The 24,883-nt window shown below is 46.1% G+C and overlaps 1 protein-coding gene across 1 annotated transcript; it reads left to right on the top strand.

The window, feature by feature from the left end:
* Positions 1 to 7,153: 7,153 nt before the first annotated feature.
* Positions 7,154 to 20,155, top strand: TPGS1 (tubulin polyglutamylase complex subunit 1). Its single transcript, XM_058163552.1, has 2 exons — positions 7,154 to 7,653; positions 18,728 to 20,155. The coding sequence occupies exons 1-2, from the start codon at positions 7,301 to 7,303 to the stop codon at positions 19,257 to 19,259; spliced, it is 885 nt and encodes a 294-aa protein (XP_058019535.1). The 5' UTR covers positions 7,154 to 7,300; the 3' UTR covers positions 19,260 to 20,155.
* The last annotated feature ends 4,728 nt before the right edge of the window (positions 20,156 to 24,883 follow it).

The raw sequence follows: 24,883 nt of genomic DNA, 5'->3' as shown, positions 1-24,883 counted from the left end.
AACCGAACCAGACAGTTATAAAGATGCAAATGACAGACTCAATAATTCCTCTATAGAATATATTGATGATATATATATATATAGAATATATTGATGATATAAGGATTAAAAAGAAAGAAATTTGTAAATGGGAATATAGGGTTTTAATATAGATGGTTGAGATAAGAAGGGGGGAAAAGGGGAGGGGGACTAGACTTGATTAAAGGGTTATATTCAGGGCAGGGGTTTAGATTGAATTTTATATTAGAGTTACGCAAATAGTGAAATTAAAAAGGGAGAAGGGAAATATATCTGATAAAGTATAAGAGAGTGGTGGAAAATTGAATTGGGTTTGACTATGTACCTGGCTGATATTTTGTTCAAAAAGTATACTGTATGTGGTTTGTTTGTTTAAAAAAAAAACTTTTTCCAAAAAAAAAAAATCTTAAAAGCTTCATGTTAAATGCTAACGTCTTTTAGCAGAAACGCACATCGAACAAGGTTACGTATTGAGCAGTTGACCAAAATACAGCAACCAGAGTCTTGGGGAAACATAACTCTGTATTTTTTGGCCTAAATGTAGAACCTTACTTTTTTCACTGTTGAACAAAATGAAATTCAACAGTGAAAAAAGTAAGGTTCTACATTTAGGCCAAAAAAACAAAATGCACCAGTACCGTATATGTGGTACCTTGCTCAATAGTAGTACCTGTGAGAGGGATCTTGGAGTCCTAGTGGATAACCATTTAGATATGAGCCAGCAGTGTGCAGCAGCTGTTAAAAAAGCCAACACAGTTCTGGGCTGCATAAACAGAGGGATAGAATCAAGATCACGTGAAGTGTTAGTACCACTTTATAATGCCTTGGTAAGGCCACACTTGGAATATTGCATCCAGTTTTGGTTGCCACGATGTAAAAAAGATGTTGAGACTCTAGAAAGAGTGCAGAGAAGAGCAACAAAGATGATTAGGGGACTGGAGGATAAAACATATGAAGAACGGTTGCAGGAACTGGGTATGTCTAGTTTAACAAAAAGAAGGACTAGGGGAGACATGATAGCAATATTCCAATATCTCAGGGGCTGCCACAAAGAAGAGGGAGTCGGGCTGTTCTCCAAAGCACCTGAGGGTAGAACAAGAAGCAATGGGTGGAAACTGATCAAAGAAAGAAGCAACTTAGAACTAAGGAGAAATTTCCTGACAGTTAGAACAATTAATAAGTGGAACAACTTGCCTGCAGAAGTTGTGAATGCTCCAACACTGGAAATTTTTAAGAAAATGTTGGATAACCATCTGATTGAGATGGTGTAGGGTTTCCTGCCTGGGCAGGGGGTTGGACTAGAAGGCCTCCAAGGTCCCTTCCAACTCTGATGTTATGTTATGTTATGTATTTCCCATTGGAGCAATGGTTCAGTGTTATTTGGACAACTGTGGCTTTTCTACAGAAGCAAAGAAAGGAACAGGAGAAATTCCACAATCCTACAGGTTTAGGACTAGCCAAGAGGCGCACAACTGTCCGTGTGTACAGGTGATCTTTTGACTTATGACCACAATTGAGAGCAGAATTTCTATGGCTACGCAGGGAAGTCCTTAAGTGAGTTGCGTCCGGTTTTACCATCTTTTTTTGCTGCAGCTGTTAAGTGAACCACTGTTGTGACCCAGGACCAAGTAGGTAGTATTAAACGCAATCGGTTCAAAAACAAACAGACTTTATTAGAACAGCCGAGAATTTTCTCAGCGTAGTCCAAACTAAATCAAAATAAATTCTTCATAACACAATTCTTCAGTCTTATCCCCAACCTTGGTCCAATTAGCTTTGCTTGCTGAGGGATTCTGGGAGTTGAAGTCCGCAAGACTTAAAGTTGCCAAGGTTGGAGACCCCTGGTCTAGGCCTCTTTTCTAACTGTAGTAAAGCATGTTTTGCTTCTTAGCCAAGGACATTTCTTTCCGTAGGCGATAATGTGCTTTATCAGTCACTAAACAATAGTATCTTCAGAAAGTCCTTGAATACACTTGTTAAGGCTAAAAGCTACAAACGGGGGAAATGGGGAAAACCCGTAAATTTGGCACTTGTGGAATGTTATCGAGAATCAGTGTTTCCTGTTGTTCAAATTTCACATGTACTCAACGTTTTATTGTTTGCTGATGCATTACACATACAGGTAGTCGGTATTTGTTTAATGACTGTTTGAACTTACAACAGCACGGGGGGCGGGGGGGGAATGACTTACAACCGTGTTTTGCATGACTATCGTAGCATTGCCCAGGGTCACATGATCAAAATTCGGACACTTGTCAAATGGCAGGTATTTATGAGGGCTGCAGTGTCCTGGGGACAAGTTGTTGTGGCCCGCCAGCAGCCTGCAGAGCTGGCAAAGGAGTCGGACAGCAATGAGGCTGAGGAAGAGCATGGGCCAGTCCTGGAGGCTGGGGAAGGCCCGGATGAGGGCTCCGAGTCGGAGGCAGAGGTGGGGCCAGGGCCACTGGGGAGTGATGTGCGGATTTCAGAGCCTCCAGAGCAGTGGTAGGATTCAAGTAATTTAACAACCGGTTCTTTGCCCTAATAATTTCTCCCAACAACCAGTGTGCCAGACTGCTCAGAAAGTTAACAACCGGTTCTCCTGAAGTGGTGCGAACTGGCTGAATCTCCAGAGACTGACAGTAGTGAGGCAGAGGAACAGGAGGAGCCTGTTCCTAATGCACGCATGAGAAGAGCTGCCAAGTGTTGTGTTCCAAGTGACGATCCGGTAGTAAAAATTCTGACTGGCCCCACCCCCATCTATTCTCTGCCTCCCAAGTCCCAGCTGATCGGGAGGAAATGGGATTTTGCAGTAACCTTCCCCTGGATTGGGGAGGGAATGGAGATTTTACAGTAACCTTCCCCTGGAGTGGGGCAGGATTGGAGATTTTACAGTATCTTTCCCCTGCCATGCCCACCAAGCAATGCCATGTCCACCAAGCCACACTCACAGAACCAGTAGTAAAAAATTTTGAAACCCACCACTGCTGCCAGTGTCCTAGGTATCAACCAAGTACCTTCTTAAGATGTACGATGTTCCAAGTAGCGCAGTTTTTTGCAGTTCCGCTAGCGTTATTGCAGGAAGCTGCAATTTGTTGATGTATCTTATAAAATACTTGGATATGGTACCAAGTGCCCCCGATGACAACGGCTATCACTGTTACATGTTTCATCCATACCGTATAGTCTCAATGGCCACGTCACAATATTTCATGATTTTTTCTAGTTCTTTTTCTTCGACTCTGGCATCCCCTGGTACCGCGATGTCAATAAATTGTACGTTACGGTTTTCGACAACTGTGATATCTGGCGTGTTGTGTTCCAACTGACGATCTGTCTGTATTCAAAATTCCCACAAGATCTTCACCTTCTCATTTTCTATAATATTTTCTCACTTTGTTCCCATGACTTTTTGGATACAGGCAAGTTGTATTTTTTACATAATGATCCAGTGGATTAATTTAGCAACTCGGCCGTGTCTAGCTTTGTAATAATAATAATAATTATTATTATTATTATTATTATTATTATTATTATTATTATTATTATTATTATTATTGCAATGCTCTCTACATGGGGCTCCCCTTGAGATGCACCCGGAGGCTTCAGTTGGTCCAGAATGCAGCTGCGCGGGTGATAGAGGGAGTCCCACGTAGCTCCCATGTAACACCTCTCCTGCGCAGACTGCACTGGCTTCTTGTTGCCTTTCGGGTGCATTTCAAGGTTTTGGTTACCTTGAAATGCACCCTTTGGCTTAGGGCCTGGGTACTTACGGGACCGCCTGCTGTTACCTAATGCCTCCCACCGACCCGTGCGCTCACACAGAGGGACTTCTCAGGGTGCCGTCCACCAGGCAGTGTTGGCTGGCGGCCCCCAGGGGAAGATCCTTCTCTGTGGGGGCTCCTACTCTTTGGAATGAACTTCCCCCTGGTTTACGCCAAATACCTGACCTTCGGATCTTTCGCCGCGAACTGAAAACATATTTGTTTGTTCGCGCGGGGCTTTCTTAAATTGTCTAGATTTCGAATTTTAAATTTTATTTAAGTTTTAAACTGGGGTTCTTAGATCTTTAACTATTTTAATTTTCGGCCAAATTGTATAATAAGTTTTTTAATTTACTTTTAATTGTACATTGTTTCTTTTTACCTTGGCTGTACACCGCCCTGAGTCCTTCGGGAGAAGGACGGTCTAGAAATCTAATAAAATAAATAAATAAAATAAAAATAAATATTATTTTATTTACACAAAATGACAGTCTACACAGCAAACGAGACAACTATGCTGGATTTCGTATCACAGATCACTAATCAAACACTTCCCAAGTGTTTAGGACTGCGTGATGTATCGGCGAATTATGCGAGCGGATCCCAGTAAGGTGGCCTTCTGCAGCTGACCAATGGTGATCTTGTCAGCGCCAATTGCTTTTAAGTGCTTGCCTAGGTCTTTAGGCACAGCTCCCAGTGTGCCGAGTACCACTGGAACCACCAGTTGTTGTTATTATTATTATTATTCACCCATCTCGCTACAAGGTGAGATGGGCGGCAAAGGACTCTCTCAAAGGGCTCCCCTGCAGTGGTGGAATTCAATTTTTTTTTTACTACCAGTTCTGTGGGTATGGCTTGGTGGGCATGGTGTGACTTGGTGGGCGTGGCAGGGGAAAGATACTGCAAAAGCTCCATTCCCACCCCACTCCAGGGGAAGGATACTGCAAAAGCTCCATCTGCACCCCACTAGAGAAAGGATACTGTAAAATCTCCATTCCCACCCCACTCCTGGGGGAAGGATATTGCAAAGTCTCCATTCCCACCCCACTCCAGGAGAAGGATACTGTAAAATCTCTATTCCCGGCCCACTCCTGGGGAAGGGATATTGCTAAATCTCCATTCCCACCCCACTCTGGGGCCAGCTAGAGGTGATATTTGCCGGTTCTCCAAACTACTCAAAATTTCCGCTACCGGTTCTCCAGAACCTGTTATAACAGGGGTCCGCAAATATGGCCGCTTTAAGACTTGTGGACTTCAACTCCCAGAATTCTCCAGCCAGCTATGCTGGCTGGAGAATTCTGGGAGTTGAAGTCCACAAGTCTTAAAGCGACCATGTTTCAAGACCTCTGTGTTAGAACCTGTTGAATTTTCACCCCTGCTCCCCTGCCCATTTATTCCGGGAAGGAGGAGACCGTTGCATAGCAACCCGCCACCCCAGCGACCTCACCTACTTTCCGGCATCCAGAAGCGCTCCAATGGCCGTTCTCCCAGGCTCCTTATGTTAGATTCGGGCAATAACGAGGCAGGAGACCAGGATAGTGACAACAGCTCTTTACTATATGGTGAACCCAGCAGCCAGTGCTGGGAAGAACCTCTCTTTATATACAGTTTAGCCGGAGGCTTCAACCAATCAGCAACGTGCTATTTTCCCGCCAAAACTTTTAAAGATACATTACACTCCTTCCCTCCCAGAAAACACTTTACCAATATTTGCATAAAATTAGCATCTTATTTTTCTACGTAATCACGCAGGTAGACTGGGCGTCTCCTGACTCTTTCGGACCTGCGCAATTCACTTTCTGGGAGTGAGTCGAGCTGACCGGAGGGACTGTTTGTTCCTCTCAGCTCCTCCTCTAGGCCATCCGGTCCTGGATTATTTGTAGAGTCGTCCCCGCTGTCTTCAGGATGGGCCGGTTGGTGTCGCTGGACCTTCTGGAACTCAGATAAGTCTCGCGTTTGCCACGGGTTTGAGTCAGTTGTGGATTCATTCGTTGGGTAGTCAGGGCCTGTTTCTGATTTACCGGTTATGCGTTTCCTTATCTGGTCTATGTGGCGCTTCCATACCCGGCCATCCTCTATCTCAACTAGATATGATTTTGGTCCTGTTTTTGGGTAGACATCTCGTGAGCCCTGGCTTCGTCCAAGGCGTTTGCCAGCGTTAGGTTGCTTTTAGACAGCAGCCGCCTCCGCAAACGGATGTCCCTGACCCCGCGGATGAGTTGCACCAGCAATGCCTCATCCAAGTCTCGGTACTCGCAATGTTTTGAGGCTTTCCTCAGGGCGGCCATGTATGCGCTGATAGACTCGCCCTCTTGCTGTCTGCGCTCCCCGAATTCGAACCGTTGCACATACTTGGACGGCGTTGGTGCATAATGGGCTTTCAATAAAGTCTGCAGAGTTTGCCACGGTACCGACTGTACCGGCGTTGGCTCCGCCAGGGATTCTGCGGTGTCTAAAACTTCTGGACCGCAGTGGCTCAGGAAATACGCTCGTTTCCTGTTGTCTGAAACTCCTTGAAGTTCGTTTGCCTCGAGGAAACACTCGAAACGAGCCATGTATGACCCCCATTTTTCCTTAGCTGGGTCGAATGGCGCTGGCGGTGTGTAGCCGGACATCGCTGCTTTCCGCCCCTTGTTTGCTGGGTTCGCGTCTTCCTGGTGAGTTCAGCTCTTTTCCTGGCGCTCTTAGCCTCGAGATCCCACCTTCGTCGCCAGTGTTAGATTCGGGCAATAACGAGGCAGGAGACCAGGATAGTGACAACAGCTCTTTACTATATGGTGAACCCAGCAGCCAGTGCTGGGAAGAACCTCTCTTTATATACAGTTTAGCCGGAGGCTTCAACCAATCAGCAACGTGCTATTTTCCCGCCAAAACTTTTAAAGATACATTACACTTTAACTCTCTTAATTCTCGGGATATCTCCTTCGCAATTGCAAGCCGACACGGGAAGAGGGTCAAAAGTGGAGACGGCGAAGCCAAACAGGGAGGATATTGCCTCCCCCATGTACATAATAGGTTTTCCCGACGAAACTTCCGGGTTTAGAAACGGTAGATCCTAGAGCGGTTTGATCCCGGAAACGGAATTACATCTCCTCTTCCGGTAGAGGCGGAAACAGGACATGCAATGTTCGCTTTAGGGGCATGAAGGGCCACTCTAGCCTCTTTTTAATCTCTCTGTGTCTGCTCTTTCGATCTCTGTGGCTGAAAGGCTTCTTTCTACGCTTGCAAAATGAGGTGCGCTCGCGCCTCCCTTTTAGGTGGAGAACGGCAGTAAGTTTGGGGACGCGCCCTCTTTTCCTCCCGCTGAAAATTAATCTCCCCTTTTGCTGCTTTTGAAAGCCGTTCGCGAGACAAGTCTCGGCGCAGATTTATGACCTCACACCGGTCTCTGATTGGCCACTAGGAAAAACAATAGAGGGCACTCCCGGGAAGGGAGGGAGCGTCGAAAAGAGAGAGGGGGGGGGGCCCTTACTTAAGATGGCGGTCGAACGGACCTCAGCCGAGATGGCAGCCCGGGAGAAACAGTGCCCTCAACCAAAATGGCGGCCAATGAAAAGAGACGCTCTTCCCCCGCGGCGGCGGCGGCAACCGGGACCGATCAGGGCCGGTCGGCCTTGTCAGCGAACGGCGTCTCCGAGGGCGAGGCGGAGTTCCTCCTGCAGTCCGGCGTGACCGACATGGTGCGAGAGGCTCTCCTAAAAGTCCTCGAAGCCCGGCCGGAGAAACCCGTCGATTTCCTAGCCGGCTACTTCGAGAAGCTGACGCAGAGTAGTAGCCCGGAGGCGGCGGCGGCGGCGTCGACGGAGGCCTTGTCGGACGGCGGGGATCCCCAGCGGCAGCTGCGTCTCGACCGGGCCTTGTGGTATCTGGGCCTGGCCCACCATTCCCACAGGTGGGGGCGAAGAATTCCGCTTGCGAGGGACGGAACTACGGTCCCCACAATGCAACGGGTCGGCCCGCGGGCGGTTCTAAGGGACTCCGCCCGCGGGGCTCATTGGGAAATGTAGTTTTTTTTTTCCCTCTACGGCGTTCAGTGTTGGACGCACAACGAGGCAAAATGGAAGTGATGGATTGTTCTGGGCTGCAATTAGGAACTTTGACTGCGTGTTAATGGTCGGTTTGGGGGCCCCCTAATAACATTGGGGGGCCCCAGAGGCCCTTATGGAGCCTGGCAGACAACTAACCTCGGATGCTGTAGCCCATTTTGGCCCGTTTAAATCCTCCCTCCTCGCTCTACATAACCTGAAGGGAGCTTCGTCTCACAAAAAGCTGGTGCCTTTATAATAAAATGTATTACTCAGAAAAGATGCTACCTGACCCCTCCTTATTTTACTTTACTTTTACTTTTACTCTTTACTTTACTTTTACTTTACCTTACCCTTTACTTTACTTTACTTTACACTTTACTTTACTTTTACCTTTACCTTTACCTTTTACTTTACTTTACTTTTACTCTTTACTTTACTTTTACTTTTACTTTACTTTTACTTTACCTTACCCTTTACCTTACTTTACTTTTACCTTTACCTTTACCTTTTACTTTACTTTACTTTACTTTTACTCTTTACTTTACTTTACTTTTACTTTTACCTTTACCTTTTACTTTACTTTACTTTTACTCTTTACTTTACTTTTACTCTTTACTTTACTTTACTTTTACTTTACCTTACCCTTTACCTTACTTTACTTTACTTTTACCTTTACCTTTTACTTTACTTTACTTTACTTATTTGCTACCAGCTCTCTTCCTACCAGGCGTAATGATTCACTCGTTTCACAATTATAGCGCATTCATTATCAAAACATAATTCATAACAGTTAAAACTTTAAAATAGTGTAATGCACGGTTAATCATAAGAAAGAATTGTGGTATAATCGCATTTATTACATCCTTACTAAACGGGGAAGCAGGAAGCCTAGTCAGTGACTTAAGGGCATTTTTACTTCAATATTCCGTATTTGAGTATAAAGAGGGGAAATATTAACACGTATCGCTGAAGATTTAGATGGTTTTCAAGTTGAGACTAAAATTCTTTAAAAAAAACGTGAGAAAAAGTGGAGAAAGAAAAGAGGACTTGTGTATTAACAAAGGAAATTTACAGAGTAAAATATCTTGCTTTTGCAATTTATAGGAAAAACTAGAGTTGGAAGAAGTTCATTAGGTTCTGCTAGCCGTCATGCAGAAATATTTTATTTATTTATTTATTTATTTATTATTTAAATTTTTATACCGCCCTTCTCCCGAAGGACTCAGGGCGGTTTACAGCCAGATAAAATAAACAGTACTATTACAAAATAAATACTATTAAAATACCACTAAAAACTTATTCAATTTGGCAATTAAAATTTAGCAAATAATAAAACCCATTAAAACCCATTTAAAACCCTTAAAACCCACAATTTAAAACTAATCCAGTCCTCGCAGATGAATAAATGTGTTTTAAGCTCGCGACGGAAGGTTCGGAGGTCCGGAAGTTGTGAAGTCCTGGGGAGTTCGTTCCAGAGGTGGGAGCCCCACAGAGAAGGCCCTTCCCCTGGGTGTCGCCAGACGACACTGTCTCGCTGACGGCACCCTGAGGAGTCCCTCTCTGTGAGAGCGCACGGGTCGGTGAGAGGTATCCGGTAGCAGTAGGCGGTCCCGTAAGTAACCCGGCCCTATTCCCCTTTATCACACCATTTTTATAAATGCCAACATCCCTCAATGAAATACAGTATTTCATGAACCATGACTACAGAAGATCTGTGAATAATATTTTCATTGATAGCCGGATGAAATCTCCAGATGAAATCATTACTGATTTCTTTAATCCTCTGTTTTTTACTTGATTTACTTTTGGCCAAAGCCAAGTCACAAATGTCTACTCCAAGCATATTTTTCTTGGCGCAAAGCAAATTTGATTTCCCAGGTCAGCCTACCATTTTATGTGTAGAAGGAACAAAATAATTCTACTGTATGTTAATATATGAATCAAATAAAATATAAGACTTTTGTCAGCTGACATGTATAAATATTAGTTATGTAAAGTAAGCATAAGATTTATTGGCAAGTCTCAGGAGTGTGTACACACACACACACACACACACACACACACACACACACACAGAGAGAGAGAGAGAGAGAGAGAGAGAGAGATAGTCCTCAACTAGCACAATTGGGACCAGAATTTCCACTGCTAAGCATAGCAGTTGTTAAGAGAGTTATGTCTGATATTATGACCTTTTTGCCATGGTTGTTAAGCGAATTACTGCAAATGCGGCTTTCCCCATTAAATTTGCATGTCGAAAGCCAAATGAGAAGGTCACAAATGATGATCACATGACCTCAGGACACTGCAGCTATCTTAAGTGCATACCAGTTGCCCAAATTTTGATCACATTGATCGTGAGGATGCTGCAGTGGTTGTAAGTGCGAGGACTGATTGCAAGACACTTTTTTTCTGTGCTGTTGTAACTTCAAGTGGTCACTTACAACGAACAGTTGTAAGTCAAGGACTACCTGTATGACGGTTCCTAGGAAGAAATACAGAAATGTTTTGCCAATGGCTGATCCTATTTAGTTGTTTGAAACTTGATGCCATTTTCTAAAGTTAAAAGAAAACTACAGTGAAGTTCACCATTTTTTGCTTTTCCCAGATAAAATTAAACTGTCCTGCATTACAACAATACTGTGTGAGAAAAGCAGTGACAAGTGTAATAATTATACAACTTTAAATGTTTTCATCAACAGTGAGTGTTTTAAAATATTTAGTTTCCAACCATTTGAAACGCAAAACACCTCAATTTGAGTCTGAAATATCTCTTATTAGGTACAGAAAGGCTGTCTAGAGGGGTTTTTTGGGGGGAAATTTTCTTCCAAAATACTAAAAACAGTTGTTATGCATTTGATATACCATGTTTCCCCCAAAATAAGACCCTAGCACAGGGGTCTACAACCTTGATAACTTTAAGACTTGTGGACTTCAACACCCAGAATTCCTCAGCCAGCTTTGCTGGCTGAGGTATTCTGGGAGTTGAAGTCCACAAGTCTTAAAGTTGCCAAGGTTGATGACCCCTGCCCTAGCATGATTTTTCAGGATGCTCATAACATAAGCCCTACCCAAAAAATAAGCCCCAGTTAAGATCAGATCAAAAAATAAGCCCCAGTTAAGATCGTCAGCCAGAGAGACAGATTTAGTACCGTATTTTGTCAAAAAATAAGACCTAACCAGAAAATAAGCCTGATATGTCTTTTGGAGCAACAATTAATATAAGACCATGTCTTTCTTTTGGGAAAACCCTTTCTTGACTTTTGAATTAGAAATGGCAGAAAGTAAAACATTTAGCCTAGCCCTAAGTAAGTTCTTTAAATTCTTTTTTTTCCTGTTACTTCTCCTAATAAGTTTTTTTTTTTTTTTTACTTCAACAAAGATCCAATATGGAGCACTGATCAATTCAGCCTGTCATTTCTCAAAGTAGTACAGTACTTGATCCAGCTATAACGGCTCCGTTTGGTGGGGGGGGCGTTATGGATCACCAGTTAAAGATGCTGAGCTTATCCCCTGTAAAACTGACAGCCTGGGTTCGAGACCCAAGTGCCATGTGACGGGGTGAACTCCAGTTATTTGTTCCAGCTTCTGCTCGCCTACCGTGTTTCCCTGAAAATAAGACCCTGTCTTACATTATTTTGAACTCTGAAATAAGCGCTAGGCCTTATTTTCGGGGAGGTCTTATTATTTCGGGATGCATGGAGCAAGATGGGGCTCCTCCTGCCATCTTACCTGATTTCCAGTTCTGTTTCCCTAACCCTAACCATAGGAAATGGCGGGGACCAGCTGCGGGAGGGCTTATTTTCGGGGGAGGGCTTATTTTCGGGAAAATACAGTAGTAATTCGAAAGCATGCAAATGCGAGTAGATAAATAGGTACCTGTCAGCCTCCACTCCAATCTTCATATAGTTTTGAATGATTATATCAGTAGATAGAATGTAAAATGTTTATTTCTGTATTATAAACTGTTAAGGAAATGAGATGTATCATGCCTCCGTCCAGGGTGAGGGAAAGGAGCCTATTATGTGTGTCGGCTGACATAACAGGGGGGAGGGATGATTAACTACTGAGTGTTATCAGCGCGCGCTTTTCTAACCGACACTTCATTCCTAAGTTGACTGACATCCAGAGACCTGTGGAAGAAGATTACCACGAGGGGCCGTGAAGGAGTTGGCATTGGACCAGACCAGCCTGACCTCCTGGAGGAGGAGGGACAATTGGGGGGATATGATATGTTAGCCATATTTTGTCTCAGTTCCAGCTTTGCTTGGCTGCTATCAAGACTGTAAAAGTAAAAGTACTTGTTTTCATTCCAAATGAAGTCAAGGTGAATTCTTTCCTATTTATAGTCGGAGGTAGCCTGACATTAAGCTGGAACTCACATCATGTCTACCAACCAGGATTGCAATCGCAATACCGAGGGGAGAAACCCAAATGTGATGGAAGGCCTGCTGCCGGCTGAGCTGGGAGGCGTCCGGAGGAATTTCTGCTGACACTTTTAACCCTGAGCTGGAAGATTGCAGAGCTCGGTGGGCAGAGCAACTAAAACTGGAAGAGGAAGGGTGGAAACCAAGCACCGAAAAGCTTCCTCTGGAGTAACTAAAGGAAAAGAAAAAGGAAAAGAAAAACTTTCGGAAACAGAACAAGAGATAAGGACAAGCTCCAGTTGGAGGAAGCCTTACGTCTGTTCCGTGAAGTGAAAGTAAGGCAAGCAGCTCGCCAAAGGTATGAATCCCTATTCGGTCCTCCAGGTGGGAGGGAGAAGAGGAGGAAGAGAATACAAAGGGCCAGCTAAGGTGATTTCCAGGGTGGTGAGATTTCTGAAGAGCCAGGGCTGGAAACTCTCTCCCAGAGGAAGCTGAATTGGATGAGGGTCGGCGCCACCTGCTGACCAAGCAAGGCCACGAGGGGAAGGAAAAAGCCAAAATTCCCCATATCAGAGAAATTTGATGGAAATGCGAAGGAGTTGGGACTGTTCCTGGCGAAAGTGAATGACCACATGATAGACTGGGGGGAAGATTATTGGTCACAGGCAGCACAAGTGAGAGCTGTGACTCATAATTTGACCGGAAGAGCAGCTGCGTGGTATGTGTCGTTACATACAAACCACTCCCCCTTACTGCAAAACTACGAGCATTTTATGACTGCACTGAGGAGGAGGTTTGAGGACCCCCTGGCAGAGCAAAAGGCCAAAGGTCGGATGAAAACCATCAGGCAAGGGAGGAGGCCGGTGGCTGATTATAACCAGGAGTTCAGTGATTTAGTTCCCTTGATGAGAGGGTGGTCGGAGGTGACCCTTGTAGACATTTTCAAAGATGGTCTGAATGGAGATCTCTATGAACTGTGTCGAGCACGAGCCTCTCCAACTACGCTGTATGGCTGGTACACCCTGGCAGCAGAGATGGAAATCGAGTTAGTGAAGGACCGTGGCAGAAGACAGCGCATTGGAGGCCATCCCTTGGCGTTTTCCAGAAGGAACTTATAGGGACGCCCCTAGATTGGAGGAGGAAGACCACGTTCGTCTCGTGCTACAGATGTGGAAAGAAGGCCACCGAGCAGCCGACTGTAGGGTTAAGTTGATACCAAGCGACCTCTGGTGGTGAAAAGGAACCAGTGAAACCAGCTGCTAAGGCGCGAAACCAGCAAAAGTGGGGAGGCGTTGCCAAGAAGGGCACGCCCATCAAGGAGGATGGCGAAGTGTCGGCCGATACTGATGACAGCAAAACCACGTCAGAGTCCGATGAAGACCTTCTGGTGAGTTGGGCACGGGGCCCTTGGACATTCCAGTTAATCTGCATGTACCCTCTTCGGGTAATAAGGGGAACTGCTAGCACTACTCGATTCTGGATGCACTAGATGTATGGTCAGTCCCGAACTAGTAGAAAAAATGGAACTAAGGTTGAGAACCTTAAGTAGGCCCATGGCGTTTGCCCAGTTAGATGGCTCTGTGGCAGGGGAGGCCCGCCCATTTCGTAACGGAACCCCATAGAAATGATAATAGGAGACCACCGCGAAATTCTGAACTTCATAGTAGCCCCAGGAATGGACCAACCCCTGTTGTTAGGCTTGTCATGGTTGCGGAAATGGAACCCCATATTAACTGGAGAACGGGAGTCCCACGTTCCGCTCCAAAACCTTAAAAGGAAAAGGAAACCCAAGAAGGGACCTACCGTGACCTTGCACCAGGATAAGTTAGGGGCAATGATTGAACGGATAGACGGGGAAGAGAGAATACCCAAGGAATACTGGGACTTGCGAGAAGTCTTTAGTGAGAAAGCATCAGACGTACTTCCTCCCCATAGGCCTATTGACTGTGCCATAGACATCCTTCCGGGGGTAAAGCTTCCAAAGCCAAAAGCTTATCCCATGACCCAAAAGGAATTGGGAGAACTACGTAAATTCATAGACAAAAACCTAGAGCGGGCTTTATCCAACCGCTAGGCCTCGTGTGGCGGCGCCAGTGATGTTCGGGAAAAGAAAGATGGCTCCTTTCGTCTTATAGTTGACTATAGGAACCTAAACGCAGTGTGCGCCGAAACATATATCCCATGCCACTCATGAAAGATATGTTAGCACATTTAGCGAAGGAAAATTCTTCACCAAACTGGACCTGCGAGAAGCCTACTACAGAGTTCGTATAAAGAGGGGATGAATGGAAAACCGCTTTCAACTGTCCACTAGGATGTTTCCAGTTTGAGTACTGCCATTTGGACTGCAGGGGCGCCCGCAGTTTTATGCAACTAATAAATGAAATACTCCATCAGCATTTATTCAAAGGGTTCTTGTCTACCTTGACGACATACTTATCTATACAGAAACAATGGAAGAACATATTAAACTAGTAAGAGCTGTACTCAAAAGTTATTATCTGCAGAACTATATTGCAAGCTATCCAAATGTGATTTCCATCAAACCAAAATAGACTACTTAGGGTATCGATTTCGCTGATGGGTTAGAAATGGATCCAGAAAAGTGAAAGCTGTCTTGAATGGGCCCCCACGCACACGCAAACAACTCCAAAGTTTTTGGGATTCGCAAATTTCTATCGTCAATTCATCCCTCCTTTGCTCAAATTGCTTTACCAATAACTAACCTCTTAAAAACTAAAGGAGACACGAAACCCAAACCATCATTACCTCGAATGGACAATGGAATGTCAGGCAGCATTTGAAAAATTGAAACGACTTTTGCCGCTGAACCTATTTTAAAGCACCCTGACATGGATGTTCCTTTGTAATACAAGCTGATGCAAGTGATGTAGCAGTCGGAGCCGTCCTGCTCCAAAACAATGCTGATGGTAATTTACAACCCTGTGCTTTCACTTCTCGAAAATTGACTGAAACTGAAAGACGATGGGCTATTTGGGAAAAGGAAGCATTTGCAGTTCATTGGGCTCTACGGACATGGAGACAATTCTTAGAAGGTTCAAATCATCCTTTTGAAGTTTGGACGGATCACAAAAATCTAGAAGCTCTAAAGACTCCTAGAAAACTTTCACCTAAACAAGCCCGCTGGGCTCAATATTTTAACCGCTTTAATTTTACTTTACATTATATTCCTGGGGGAAAAAACTTCTTAGCAGATGCTCTCTCACGTTTACCCCAATACAATTGCACTCGCTCCGAGGTGGTTCAACCAATACTTCCCGTACAACAGTTGGCGGCCCCAGCAATAACTAGAAGCCACTCCAAAGCTGACCCCTCACTCCCAGATGAACTAACCAAGTCGTTTAAAGAAGCTTTAAACACCGATGACTGGTACTTAACCCATTCCCATGAATGCACACTCCGTGATGGACTAGCTTGGATTGGAACAAAACTATATGTTCCTCTATCACTCAGAGAAACCATCCTACAACGATGCCATGATGCCAAAATGGCAGGGCATTTTGGATTTGTGAAAACTTTGCATCTTCTTAAAAAGACAATTTTGGTGGCCAAGTCTTAAAAAAGACATTCAAGCATATGTAGCAAGTTGCCCTATTTGTGCATCATCCAAAAGGCCTCCAGGAAAACCTCCTGGACTACTTCAAACTGTAGCCAGGCCAGGAACCCCATGGAAAGAAATATCCATGGATTTCATAGTGGAATTACCTGAAAGTTCAGGCAATACTGTTATATGGGTTGTGACTGACCTTTTCTCCAAACAAGTCCATTTTATTCCATGTTCAAAAATACCCTCCTCAAAGACTCTAGCAAAGTTGTTTGTACAACACATTTATAGACTTCACGGAGTTCCTGATCGCATCATTTCAGATCGAGGAGTTCAATTCACTTCTCAATTTTGGAAAGAATTTTACGACTCATTGGCTCCGCCAAGGATTAAGCTCCTCCCTTCATCCTCAAACTAATGGAACCTGTGAACGTTCGAACTCTGTACTAGAACAATATCTGCGATGTTATGTTAACTACCAGCAAGACAATTGGTCTGATCTCTTACCTTTTGCTGAAGTTGCCTACAACAACTCAATCCATAGTAGCACAGGATTTACTCCCTTTAAAATAGCTTCAGGTCAAGATTTTGTTCCTATCTCGAACTCCCAAAGGAAGAAACTACTGTTTCCTCTTTGTCAGAATGGATAGATCAAATACAAAGCACATGGAAAATGACTCTTAAGCGACCGCCGACGCCCACCGTGCGCATAAAAAACAAGCAGATAAAAAAGGTCCCCTGAGAACAAATATCAAGTGGACGATAAGGTTTATCTTTCCACCAAATATCTTCAAACCACTCAGAAATCTAAGAAACTTGGACCCAAATATGTGGGACCTTTCCCCATAGTAAAAATCATCAACCCCGTGACGGTACAACTAGATTTACCAAAAACACTTAGAAGAATCCACCCCCTTTTCCATGTCAGTTTGCTGAAACCTGAACACACGCCTACTTTCCGTCCTAACCATACACCCTCCTATACCAATTCTCATAGAGGAGAACAACACTTTGAAATAAAAGAAATTTTAGATTCAAGAAAACATAGAAATAAAATTCAATATCTTATTTCCTGGAAACATTTCCGTTATCCCAAGCTGAATGGGTGAACAAAGAAGATGTTCGTGCATCGGAAAAGATAGCACAATTCTAAAAAAAATATCCTGACAAACCCTAACTTCGTTTTTTTCTTTCTAGGACTGACGTCCTTGTTGCAGGAGGGCCGAATGTCAGCCTCCACTCCAATCTTCATATACTTTTGAATGATTATATCAGTAGATAGAATGTAAAATGTTTATTTCTGTATTATAAACTCTTAAGGAAATGAGATGTATCATACCTCCGTCCAGGGTGAGGGAAAGGAGCCTATTAAGAGTGTCGGCTGACATAACAGGGGGGAGGGATGATTGACTACTGAGTGTTATCAGCGCGCGCTTTTCTAACCGACACTTCATTCCTAAGTTGACTGACATCCAGAGACCTGTGGAAGAAGATTACCACGAGGGGCCGTGAAGGAGTTGGCATTGGACCAGACCAGCCTGACCTCCTGGAGGAGGAGGGACAATTGGGGGGATATGATATGTTAGCCATATTTTGTCTCAGTTCCAGCTATGCTTGGCTGCTATCAAGACTGTAAAAGTAAAAGTACTTGTTTTCATTCCAAATGAAGTCAAGGTGAATTCTTTCCTATTTATAGTCGGAGGTAGCCTGACAGTACCACTTCAGTGGGAAAGGTAACAGTGTTCCATGCAACTCGGCGTGTACACAGTTCATTTAGTTCCCAGTTCCCCAGTTCCCAGGGTCATGTGATCCCCTTTTGCGACCTTCTGGCAAGCAAAGTCAATGGGGAAGCCAGATTCACTTAACAACCGTGTTACTAACCTAACAATTGCAGTGATGCACTTATGCAGTGACTCACTCAACAACTCTGGCAAGAAAAGTTATAAAATGAGATAAACTCACTTAACAGATTAGGAACATAAATTTTGGGCTCAATTGTTATAACTTGAAGACTACCTGTAGTCATGCTAGCCACATGACCATGGAAAACCTCTTCAGACAACACTGGCTCCCTCTGCTAACCCTAACCCATCCCCTAGAGTCAGAAATGACTGGACAGGGGAAACCTTTATCTTTACCAAAACTCAATTCCATCCTTAGTTTGGTCTAATGGTTAAGACACCAGACTAGAAAGTGGGAAACTGAGTTCTAGTCCTGACTTAGCCATGAAAGCTGGCTTGGTGACTTTGGGCCAATCACCACGAGACAGGGAGTTCTAGTCCCACCTTATCCATGAAAGATGACTTGGTGACTTTGGGCCAATCACCATGAGACAGGGAGTTCTAGTCCCGCCTTTGTCGTGAAAGCTGGCTTGGTGACTTTGGGCCAATCACCAGGAGAGGGGGAGTTCTAGTCCCGCCTTATCCATGAAAGCTGGCTTGGTGACTTTGGGCCAATCACCACGAGACAGGGAGTTCTAGTCCCGCCTTATCCATGAAAGATGACTTGGTGACTTTGGGCCAATCACCACGAGACAGGGAGTTCTAGTCCCACCTTAGCCATGAAAGATGGCTTGGTGACTTTGGGCCAATCACCACGAGACAGGGAGTTCTAGTCCCGCCTTTGTCGTGAAAGCTGGCTTGGTGACTTTGGGCCAATCACCAGGAGATGTGGAGTTCTAGTCCCACCTTAGCCATGAAAGCCAGCTGAGTTCCTTCGCTCTCTCAGCCCAACTCACCTCACAAGGTTCTTCTGAAGAAAATAGGAGGAGAGAAATATGCTGGAAATATTCACCACCTTGAATTATTTGTAAAAATAATACAGGGTGGGATGCAAAGAAATAAATAAATAAAAATCCAGGTTTGGGGCCATCTCACAGTTCTAAGTGCTTTTCTGTCAGCAGCCCATCGTGACCAAAACCTCCTCAGACTGTGCTTTAGGGCTTTGCTGCTCTGAGACCATCCGTTAACGTTGTTAATTCCCCCCCCCCGTCCCCTCTTCTTCCATTAGGACGGCCTTTAACAACAACGTCCACTCCGCCTACAATGCTCTCAGTGCTGAGGGCAAGGGCAAGAAACCCGGCGTCGACGGGAAGACCTACAGCGAGCTGCTGCGACTGCTCTGCCAAGAGAGGGGCGCCTCCGACGAGACCTTGCAGCCCCTCCTGCAGAAGGTCTCGTGCCGGGATCACGAAGCGGTGCCCTTCGACATCTTCCGTTACGGCGTCCTCACCTGCCTGATCCTTCTCGAGTTCCTAGCCAAGGCCGACGGTCTCTACGACGCCCTCGACGACGGCTCGGAAGCCGCCGATAAAAGACTCTGCACGGCCGTGCTGGGCACCCTGGAAGATGCCCTCCACATAACCGACGCCTCTCCTCCCATCCGTTGCTTGGAAGCCGGATCCAAGCTCAGGCCAGACTGCTTGGCGATGGCGATGGACCGGGCGCTCTTGGAGAGGAAAGCCAGCGTGGCCATGAAGAAGGACGAGTTCCTCAAGAGGGCTTCCTCCATCTTTGTGACCAGAGTGAAGTCCGTTCACTGAACCGCGCAGGGAGAGGAGGTGTGGTTCTCTCTGGCTTTCCTGAGCGCCAGAGATCTGTGATGCTACAAGGGTGCAAATGGACACGGACTAGGTCTGTTTTGGGGGTGCAGGCAAGGGGGATCCCCAGAATCGGTTTGCTGTCTTCCATTCAGCAGGGCAGCTCCCTCTAAGGCACATGTGGTGAAATATGGCTTCTTTTAGGATCTGTGGACTTCAACTCCCAGAATTCCTGAGCCAGCCATGCTGGCTCAGGAATTCTGGGAGTTGAAGTCCACAGGTCTTAAAAGGATCATAATTGCTCACTCCTGCTCTAAGATATGCCCAAAAGCTGACCCGACCTCTTATTATTTGTTTACTTATTTATTATTGGTTCTTATTTATTTACTTGTTTAATTATTGATTTAGATATCCTTCAAGAGCTCAAGGCAGTAGTTGGAGCACAGCACTCCTATATTTTACCACAGTGATAATTTTATGAGGTCGATTAGGTTGGGAGAGAGAAAGGCTGGCCCAGTCACCCAGGGAGCTTTTGAAGATGAAGGGGTTTTTTCCCCCTGCAAGGGCTTTCCTGCTGCCTTTAAACCACCCAAGTCCTTGGGCATTCACGATCATTGGGGGGGTGGGGTGCGAGGGATGATTTGAGTCTTTTGTGGGACTGGGTGGATTCTTGAGGGTGCCTGCAGTGGGGGAAGGGCAGTAGGATTAGGTCTGTGTATCCAAGCTTAGGAAGAAGGGGTGTCCAAACCTGGCAACTTTTAAGACCTGTGGATTTTCAACGCCAGAATTCCCCAGCCAGCCATGGTTGGACACTCCTGTTTTAGGACACCTCTATATGGACACCTCTCAAGGATCTGGTGGGCAATTCGGCCCTAGTTGCCATCTGAATGGGCCAGAAGGTTGGTCTTTGGACTATATTGTCTTCATGCGGCTGCTCCCTGGGTGCTAATATTCTGGATCACAGCTTGGCTTCCTGAGGAGTTAGACATAGACATAGAATAACAGCGTTGGAAGGGACCTAGGAGATCTTCTAGTCCAGTGATGGCTAACTTTTTGCCGTTGCGTGCCAAAAGCGGGCGTCACGCAGGAGGCGTCATGCGTGTGTGGGCCCTCACCCATAATTCAATGCGTCCCGCCCCCTGCACCTGCGCGTGACACACAACCCCCCCGGGCTCCCCTTACTTTTGGCACGTGATGGCACAGTGTGCCTGGTGGGCCTGTTTTTCACCCTCCCCAGGCTCCAGAGCCTTTCTTGGAGCCTGGGGAGGGCAAAAACTGCCTCCCCCACCCCACCCCGGAAGCCCTCCGGAGGCCGGAAACAGCGCATTTCCCAACTTCTGGTGGACCCAGATGGCCCGAAAATCAGCTGGCTAGTGCGCACATGCGTGCTGGAGTTGAACTATGGCAACAGTTGCGTGCCTACAAATATGGCTCCACGTGCCATAGGTTTGCCATCACGGTTCTAGTCCAAGCCCCTGCTTGAGCAGGAGGTCTTGCACCATTTCAGTTATTTCAGTCAAACGGCTGTCCGGTTTCTTTCTGAAAGCCTCCAGTGATTTACAACTTCTGGAGGCAGGCCGTTCCACTGGTTGATTTTTATTTTATTTTATTATTATTATTATTATTTATTAGATTTCTATACCGCCCTTCTCCCGAAGGACTCAGGGCGGTTTACAGCCAAAAATAAAACAGTAACAATATACTATTTAAGAACAAATTAAAAAACTTATTATACAATTGGCCGGAATTATAAAACATTTAAAAATTAAAAACCCATTAAAATTCATCTAAAATTTAGAAATTTAAAAATTTAACAAAAAACTTAGGCCAGCCCCGCGCGAGTAAATAAATACGTTTTCAACTCGTGGCGAAAGGTCCGAAGATCAGGTATTTGGCGCAAACCAGGGGGAAGTTTGTTCCAGAGGGTAGGAGCCCCCACAGAGAAGGATCTTCCCCTGGGGGCCGCCAGCCGACATTGTTTGGCGGACGGCACCCTGAGAAGTCCCTCTCTGTGTGAGCGTATGGGTCGGTGGGAGGCATGGAATAACAGTAGGCGGTCCCGTAAGTATCCAGGCCCTAAGCCATGGAGCGCTTTGAAGGTGGTAACCAAAACCTTAAAATGCACCCGAAAGACCACAGGCAGCCAGTGCAGTCTGCGCAGGAATGGTGTTACATGGGAGCCACGTGGGGCTCCCTCAATCACCCGCGCAGCTGCATTCTGGACTAACTGAAGCCTCCGAGTGCACTTCAAAGGGAGCCCCATGTAGAAAGCATTGCAATAATCCAGGCGAGAGGTAACCAGAGCGTGAGTGACCGTGCACAGGGCATCCCGGTCAAGGAAGGGGCGCAACTGGTGAACCAGGCGAACCTGGTGAAAAGCTCTCCTGGAGACGGCCGTCAAATGATCTTCAAACGACAGCCGTCCATCCAGGAGAACACCCAAGTTGCGCACCCTTTCCCTTGGGGCCAATGACTCATCCCCAACAGACAGCTGCAGCTGCAGCTGACTGTATCGGGGTGCCGGCATCCACAGCCACTCCGTCTTGGAGGGATTGAGCTTGAGCCTGTTTCTCCCCATCCAGACCCATAGGGCTTCCAAACACCTGGACAGCACTTCGACAGCTTCGTTGGGGTGGCCCGGGGTGGAAAAGTACAGCTGAGTGTCATCAGCATACAGTTGGTATCTCACCCCAAAGCCACTGATGATTGTTTGATTGCTCTCACCATTAGGGAATTCCAGAATGTTTCAGAAGGGACTCCTGAAGTGCTATTGGAAGGTGACTGGGAGCGAGTCTGATTGAATTTAGGCAAGGGCCCATATTAGAGATTCCCTTGTTAGTGGAGAAAAACATCAATTTTTCTCCACCTGTATTGCATCCACAGATAACCGTCCAGTAGACTCTCTGGTTCCTACTGAATTGGGGCAGGCCGCAGGACCTGCAGGTCTGTGAAAAATGTTCTAGCTACCTGGTAGATTAAGCCACTCGAATCTGCCCCAAGTCCAAGGGTGCTTGAGACTCTATCTTCTCTATCTGTAGTCCCTTGGGTCTTGAAAGTGGCAGGGAGGTTGGGTCCTTGCTGTAGTGTTTTTCAGATTGATGGAGGGGTGGCGCCTCTGACCTCAAAAGAGATGTCAGTTTGCCCGCTCAAGAGGCCCCAACGCTATCGGATAACCACCAACTGTCTCCAGCCTTTGAGAGGATGGTGTTGTGCCTCGCCCACCCTCCTCAGCCGGGCCCCTCCCTCCTCCTGCCGGGCCTGCTATCAGATTCAGAGTCTGATAATGAAGAGGAACGGCCTGGCATGCCTCCAGCCCCCAGCCCTGGCACCATGCCCGGACAGAATATCAGGAATGAACAAACAAACCTCACTCCTACAGCGTGTGAGCACGAAGCCAGCCATGTGTTAGAATTGCCGGCAGCAGATCAGGAGGAAGGGAATTTACAGTGGACGGATCCCCGCTTCCAGAGAATTGAGAGGCGACGTCAGCAGAAGGAAGGGAGGGGCAGGCCTGGATAAGTGCTGAGTCATGGAGCCACACCCCATAGCCTATATAAAGGATCTGCTTTTTGGCGTTCCTTGAGTCAAGCAAAGTCTCATCTGGTTTGCTGAAGTCACACCTTGGATTCCTGCCTGCCTGAGAAATCTGAAAGGAATTTGGCAAAGCTGCAGAGGCTTCGTGGCCACGATTGATACAGACTTCCCAGACCCGGTCGTCGGAGGGGGAGGGGGACATGACAGATGGTTGGACCGTAGCTGCAAAGAACCTTGGAGGAAGGTGACTATGTAGACTTGTTTCAGCGGGATTTAGGATGGAGATGGGCTGGACGATACTTGTAGATGACTCGTGACAAAGCCTAAATGGTGGTGGTTAATCCATTCTTGTGCTCCTTGATTTCTTGGCAGAGTTCAGTTCCCTCAATCATGGTATCCTTCCACACCAGAAGTTGGAAATTTGAGGGCACTATTTTATGACAGTGGTCTTCCTTCAGGGCTACTGTTGGCGATCGGAGGTCACTCCCAAGGCCCATAGTCTCCTCTCCTATTTAACATCTACGTAAAACTTCTAGATACGGTGCTCCACTGGTGTAGAGTCCAATCCATGTGATTGATGACGTCCAATTATATTTTTCGATACAAGGCCGGTCAAGTGCCTGGAGGTTCTTACAGGTTTGGATAAGAGGAAGTGTCTCCAATTCAGCCTTAGCAAGACTGAGTAGCTGTGGGCATTAGGTCCACCAAGATCCAGAGATACTGTTGTGTCCGCGGGGCCCGAACCGGGCTTCCTGGCAGAGAGTGACTCGGAGAGTGAGGGGGAAGAGCTTCCCTCTGCAGAATCTTCCTCTCTGGCTCCGCTCCAGATTCCAGAAGCTGGCCAGGTGGAGGAGGAGGAGCTGACACGGCCTATTTCCTCTGACCCCTCCTTCCCCCTGGCAACGCCCCAAGAGCCAGCTGAGGAGGACCAATCGTGGCTAGATGCAAGGCAGAGACACCGAGTGAAGCATGCGCAGCAAAAGAAAGAAAGGGGCCGGCCCAGGGAGTGCTGAGTCACAGAGCCACACCCCACAGGATATAAAAGTGGGTGGAGCTGCTTTTGGGCTCCGTGACGGACAAAGACTGACTTTTGGAAACTCCGGCTGCTTTATTCAGAAATTGGCTTCTCAGACTTCTGTTTACTCCTGAGCTCTGGGTTGCTCCAGCAACAGACCTCAGTAGCATTGAAGAGATAAGAAGGACTTGGCAGGCCATCGCAGGTTCGTTGCCAGAGCTGATATCTGTAGCAAGAATAAATTGCTGGCAAATACAGTCGGCTCGTGTGTCTTCTGGAGGGTGGGGCAGAACAGATACCTTAAATGAGAATGTGCTTCTCTTTTTGAGGGTCAGGTGCAATCTGGAGGTCGTTACGGATTTACAGCTGCTGCTCAGTGAGGAGGTGGCCAAGGCGGCCTTTGCCCAGCTTTATCTGGTGTGGCAACTCTGCCCTTTCCAAGATCAGGAAGCTTTTCAGGTGGTCACTCCTGCCCTACTCATCTTTTGACCTTGACTACTGCAAAGTGTTCTGCATGGGGCTGCTCTTGAAGACTACTTGCCAGCTTCCTCGGGCCCAGAATGCAGTGGTGCAGATAGTGATGGGCCTACTTCGGTATGCCCATGTGGCAGCTCTGCTCTATCAACTGACCTGGTCTCGTCTCGTATCAAAAGTACAGGAATTAGAAAGGGGGAAATTATTAAATTATAAAAGATTAGGAACTTTAATCAACAAAATGTAGAGAGGGGGGGGGAGAGAGAGAGATATCTAGACAGATGTTGAGATATTTCCCAGCAGCAAGTCAGTGTGCATGTCAGTCCCAGAGGGGCACTGTAAAAGTTGGATAGTTGTTGAGTAGTGCCACATTTGCAGTAAATATTCTTATCTTCTTAATATTTTTCCATGTGGTCTTTAGTTAAAAAGGATGTTTAATTAAAAAAATAATAAGCATGTTGAGGCTGGAAAGAGTGCAGAGAAGAGCAACAAAGATGATTAGGGGACAGGAGGCTAAAACATGAAAAACGGTTGCAGGAACTGGGCATGTCTAGTTTAATGAAAAGAAGGACTAGGGGAGACATGATAGCAGTCTTCCAATATC

The sequence above is a fragment of the Ahaetulla prasina genome, chromosome 1 (assembly GCF_028640845.1).
Source record: "Ahaetulla prasina isolate Xishuangbanna chromosome 1, ASM2864084v1, whole genome shotgun sequence".
Lineage (NCBI taxonomy): Eukaryota > Metazoa > Chordata > Lepidosauria > Squamata > Colubridae > Ahaetulla > Ahaetulla prasina.
Note: the sequence above shows the minus strand (reverse complement) of the source record. Positions and strands in the feature narration are given on the sequence as shown.

Excerpts from the sequence above, each read along its gene's own strand:
- TPGS1 (XM_058163552.1), top strand. The coding sequence starts at position 7,301 with ATGGCGGCCAATGAAAAGAGACGCTCTTCCCCCGCGGCGGCGGCGGCA. Across the intron at positions 7,654-18,727 it reads CTGGCCCACCATTCCCACAG|GACGGCCTTTAACAACAACG; the intron begins GTGGGGGCGAAG and ends TTCTTCCATTAG.